We start from the raw sequence: 5,481 nt of genomic DNA, 5'->3' as shown, positions 1-5,481 counted from the left end.
CCCCTGGTTCCCTGGGATCCCTGCCCTTGGGGTGAGGATCCAGCATCACTCTCTCCCCTGGGATCTCACTGGGGATCTCTGCCAACGCATCCCTGCTTCCAGACTACTCCGGGTGGGATTTTCACGTCTGCACGGAAGGCTGGGGTGACATTTCCCGGCCGGCAGCCTTTACCCTGGGTGACGTCGCTGACGCGATACTTGAAGTCGTTGCTGCCGCAGGTCCAGGTCATGTCCTCCAGGGTGAAGGACTGGTTGGAGCGCAGCATGATCACCTCGATGGCGCTGGATTTCAGGAGGGCGATCTGGTCCTCTGCTGCCAGCTCCCTGCGCGGGGGCAAGGGGGGACGTGAGACCCAGCTGCTGACAAGGGAAGAGCCCGCGCCGCCCCTTCTTGTCCCTTTGCTGGGGACACCCCAGCTTCTCCCTCACCCCCAATTTTTTTTTTTTTTTTAATTTAGCAGCAGGGATTTCTGCAGCGACGATTGAGCGGCAGCACCAGCCTGGAGTCAAAGAGGAGCTGAAATCCTTCAGAAACCAGGATGGGGACGGCTCCCGTGGCTTTGAGCTTTTTTTTTTTCTGATGGAATCTGGGTGAATCAGGGTCAAGATAGAAGAGGAGGAACCCCGGGAAGGAGGAGAGACAGAAAATGTGAAAATAGGAACAGACCTGGGAAGGGAAGAGAGCCTGAGGGACAGCTGTGAAGATGAAACAGAGAAAAAAAATGAACCGTGTCTGGGAAGGGCAGGGTGGGATTCCCGGGAGCGGAAAAACCATCCCCACGGAGACGGGGACGCGGGAGCGAACGTCTCACCTGAACCCCGGGATCATTTTGGCGAAGCCGATCACCTTCTGGATGCTGTAGCTGACCAGGTCGGCCAAGTGCGGGAGCATGGAGAGGTGGGAGAGGTCGAGGTTGACGGAGGAGCTCTCGTCGGGCTCCTCGGAGAGATCCAGGCTGGGAAACACCTGGGGCTCCACGGGCTCTGCGGAGAGGGAGACGGTCAGGGGGTCCCTCGGCTGGATGTGACGGGCGAGGGGACCTGTGCCAGCCCGCGGCGGAGCGGCGTCCATCCTGCCGGGAGGGCTCCGCGTCGCCGTTAGACGCCGGGACACGGGGAAAGGGGCTGGGACAGCGGGTTCAGTCCTTAGCTGGCTGCTAACCCCATCCCAATTTTTTTTTGTGCCGGGACCTTTAACGCCTCTCCTGTGCCGCGACAGAGCCTACGATGATCCCTCAGGTCCTTCCCAGCCCTACCCATCCTGATCCTCTGGTTCCCACCGCAGCCACGACGCAGCCCAGCGCCCGCGGTCGCGCCTCTCGCCCATCCTGGGGGCTCGGAGATCTGCACGCTCACGGTCCAGCCAAGAACTTTGTGATATTTTTTTGCTCGCAAAAAACCTTCGCAACACCCCCAGGAGGGTTTTATAGTGAAATGAGCCCCCCAGCAGAGGTAAAACGAGGCTCTAAGTGGCCAGGTTTAGGTAACGCTCGCCCACGGGGAGGTGAGCGCCGTACCTGGAAAGGTGCCGAAGGCGTCGGAGCCGAAGAGGTCGGTGGAATCCTCCGACGACAAGTCCTGGGTGAGGATGGAGGAGGACCTGGCTGCTCCCCTGTTGCTGGGTTTGCTCCTCACTGGAGGCTGGAGGAGAGAGGAGCGCGTAAGGAAGGGACTGGGGGAGGAGATGATTCCCCTGCTCCCAACAGCACCGAGGTTTTGCTCGGGGATCTTTCACTCATCCTGGGCTGACGTGGGTTTGGGGCATCCCGGTGGGAACCGCCCGGTCCTGCGCCCGGGAAGAATCGGGGCTGGCGTGGCCCCGGCCGTACCCGAAACTTGGTGAAGTCAGCGTAGGTGGGGTCGTAGGTTTTGCGATGAGCCTCCAGGAGGATGTCGATGACTTTCTGCTGCTCCTCCGAGAGTTTGGGCTTCAGGCTCTCCTTCAGCGCTTCCTCCTCCTTGCGCTTCAGGATCATCTCGCGCTTCCGCTGAACCTCCTCGTCCGTCAGGATGACTGCGGGGAGGGGAAAGGGTCAGCAACCGGGGATCGCAGCGACCCCCCCATCACCTTGCTGCTAATTATTAAGCCTTCATTAACCCTGTCCTGCTCCCGGCCCTGGGTCACCACTCCCCCCGACGGGTTGATAACCCCCCCAGGTGCTTTTCGGGTGCGGGGGATACGCGGAGTTTCTCCCGTTTGATTTGGGAACAGGAGCATCCGCAGGCAGGTCCACAGGTTGTCCACATTCCCAGTGGAATCCTTCTGGGAGAAGCAAACCTGGAACGCGCTTTGCTCGGCCGGGCCGGAGGAATGGCTTGTTGGTCGGACCGGTGGATGGATGGATGGATGGATGAGAGATGGATGGATGGAGAGAGGGATGGGCAGACAGATAGATGGATGGATGGGGGATGGATGGATGGATGAGAGATGGATGGATGGAGAGAGGGATGGGCAGACAGATAGATGGATGGATGGGGGATGGATGGATGGATGAGAGATGGATGGATGGAGAGAGGGATGGGCAGACAGATAGATGGATGGATGGGGGATGGATGGATGGATGAGAGATGGATGGATGGAGAGAGGGATGGGCAGACAGATAGATGGATGGATGGGGGATGGATGGATGGATGAGGGATGGATGGACAAGGCATGGATGAGGGATGGATGGATGGATGGATGAGGAATGGATGAGGGATGGATGGACAGACGGATGGACAGGGATGGATGGATGGACAAATGGATGGATGGACAGATGGATGGATGAGGGATGGATGGACGGACAAGGGATGGATGGGTAGATGAGGGATGGATAGATGGATGAGGGATGGATGGACGGATGAGGGATGGATGGATGGACAGATGGATGGATGGACAGACAGATGGATGGATGAGAGATGGATGGATGAGGGATGGATGGACGGACAAGGGATGGATGGGTAGATGAGGGATGGATAGATGGATGAGGGATGGATGGACGGATGAGGGATGGATGGATGGACAGATGGATGGATGGACAAGGGATGGATGGATGGATGAGGGATGGATGGATGAGGGATGGCAACTCGCCTGCTTTATAAAATCCTGGGGAAAATGGATTCGACTCATTTCCTGTGTCCTGCTGGAAGGATGGATGTTGCCCAGCACCTCCCTGGGCGAATACAGGACCGGGAAGTGGCTCAGCACCAGCACCTTCTGCTCACAATCCTGGCTCCTGCGGCCCCGATCTCCTCCCGAAAACCCCTGCGCTGGAGCCGCCCAGCCACAGGCTCCTGGCACAACCAGCGTTTGTGGGCTGCCCTGACCCCAAGTCCGTGCGGAGGCTGAGATACCATCTGCCCACCGCTTCCAGACAGACGCTGGCCCTCTGCGCCAGACACCGCGAGGGCAGCGGGGAAAACCGCGGCCGACACCGAGGGCGGCGCACGGGGATACAGCCGGCGGGTGAGGATGCAATCCTGCAATCCTGCCAAAAACCAGGCGCTGGGACGCGCTGGGGGACGGTACGGAGCAGCACGGAGGCAGACTCGCTCCGTCAGGCAAGGAAAGAGCAGCTAAAGATAAAGCAAATTTGAAATTTAGGAAATTTGGGGCGTGAAATACGTTCACTGGGTGTCGCTGGAGCATTTCATTGAAGGTTGAAGGGCGGGTGCTGGAGCTGGGGACACCATCCAGCCCCGGGGGTGAGTGGAGCAAAAACCCCCCCTCCAGCAGCAGCTTTGGCTGCCACGGCTCTTCCCTTCCCCTTCACCTCTCGGCCAGTCTCCGGCGTCAGCGTGGGTCCCGGGGAAGGACACATTCCACGTTGGGAGCACCGGGGACTTTTCTCACTTTTGAGCGTCGCCGCCCATTCAGGGAAGCGGAGGAGAGCTGGAAACGCTCCCTCTCCTCGCTCACCATCATCCCGGGGTCCCACCCTACCCAACCGAAACCCCGCCGGCTCCCCCGAGCATCCCCACCCCAATCCTGCCCGGTTCAGGGAATTCCCCCCCTCTCCCTGGCTCTGAGATGATGGTTTGGGGTTTTTCTTTTTTTTTTGCCTCCTCCCCTTTGGGGATTTTCAGCGCTGAGATCATCGAGGGAGCCTCGGGGTGAGGATGCTGAGCATCAGCTGCTCGTGACTACGAGATCCCAGCAAGGCTTTTCCTGGGAAAAAGGGAGAGAAAGTCCACGGGGCGCTGACCCCAGGCAAGCCACAGACCTCGCTGCCGAACCGGGGAGGGGACTCAGCCACAACCACCTCCACTGACGCCCGAGGACCCGGCTGCAGGGGGATAAACCACCCCAGGACATGGCTGGGGACCTCCCAAGGGGATTCACCGATTCCCAGCTGATTGGCACTGGGACAAGCTGAAAAAATGTCCCCAGCAGGAAATCAGGTGGGAGGGGGAGAATAAATTCAACGCCATGAGACCGTGGGTCCCTCCGGCTGCTGGATGTGGTGATGCACAATTTATCTTCACCTTCAGATCACGCAGGGAGGACAACCTGTCCCGTCCCCGCGTGAATATCCTGCTGACACTGGAGAGCTCTTAAAGGTGGGGGGAGAAGGGGCAGAGATGCTGAGAGGGGAATCTCCCAAAGGTTTGGGGTGGCTGCAGGCTCCGGGTCCATCTGACGCCTCGTGCTTTGGCTGGACATCCCTTCCCGAGCTCCAGGCAGCTGGAAAAAGCCACTTTCGCAGGGCGAAAGGGATAAATTCAGGATTTTTTCACCTTAAACAGGGAGAAAGCAGGCAGGATAGTCCAGCAACGAATCCTTCATCCTGCTTCAAAGTTCACTCGTGCTGAGCATCACCCTGGGAAAAGCCGGAGGCGAGCGGACGGGGCAGCCGAGGCATCCCGAGGTTGGAGCCATCCGAGGGGAACCCGCTCCCGAGAGCGGCGAAAGGAGCGTTCCCGAACCCCGGGTGGATTTTTCCTCCACCGATCTCTCGCCCCGCAAGCTTACCCTGCGCTTTACCCCGCGCAGAGGAGACACAAACCCACAACTATTTGCTAACGCTGGCGGCAGACAGCACGGGGGGAGCCCAGGCGTTGCGGCGGGGCCGTACCTCCGTAACCTCGGCTGCCCTCCAGCTCCCACCTCCTTGGGGGACAGCGGCCACCCCGACGCTGTCCCCAGCTCCCCGGGGAGCGCTGGCGGCTGCGGGTTTTTGCTCCGTAAGAGTTGGAACACATGTCATCCCTGCGCCTCCCCGCCGAGCTCCTCCAGCCCATCGCCGCGGCGTCTGGTCCGTGGGTTCGGCTGTCCCCAAATTCGGACCGTGGGACAGGGAAGGGACCCCCAGCATGGCCACGCTGCCACAAATCTCAGCCCTGAGTGGTTTGGGCTGGAGGCGACGTCTAAAAATATCCAGCCCAGCCAGCCAGCCCACGCTGCGGGGATGGAGAAGGGTCTGCCTGCACCAGAGCCCCAATTAACCCCCAATTCGCTCTTATTCCTACTCTTTATCCCGATCTCCCACTCTTATTCCTGCT

The 5,481-nt window shown here is 59.7% G+C and overlaps 1 protein-coding gene across 1 annotated transcript; it reads right to left on the bottom strand.

Moving 5' to 3' along the window:
• Positions 1-172: 172 nt before the first annotated feature.
• VDR (vitamin D (1,25- dihydroxyvitamin D3) receptor) lies at positions 173-3,904 on the bottom strand (the record flags this gene model as incomplete). The annotated part of the gene is made up of 6 exons (XM_010087810.1): positions 3,833-3,904; positions 3,345-3,555; positions 1,830-2,014; positions 1,518-1,641; positions 813-984; positions 173-324 (listed from the first exon to the last, which is right to left on the bottom strand). Coding segments are annotated over exons 1-6 (916 nt in total), but the record flags the coding sequence as incomplete, so codon positions are not given.
• Between the last annotated feature and the right edge of the window lie 1,577 nt (positions 3,905-5,481).

The sequence above is a fragment of the Pterocles gutturalis genome, unplaced genomic scaffold (assembly GCF_000699245.1).
Source record: "Pterocles gutturalis isolate BGI_N339 unplaced genomic scaffold, ASM69924v1 scaffold32596, whole genome shotgun sequence".
In the NCBI taxonomy this organism is placed as follows: Eukaryota; Metazoa; Chordata; class Aves; order Pterocliformes; family Pteroclidae; genus Pterocles; species Pterocles gutturalis.
The sequence above is the reverse complement of the archived record's forward strand: the minus strand, read 5'-3'. Positions and strand labels throughout refer to the sequence as shown.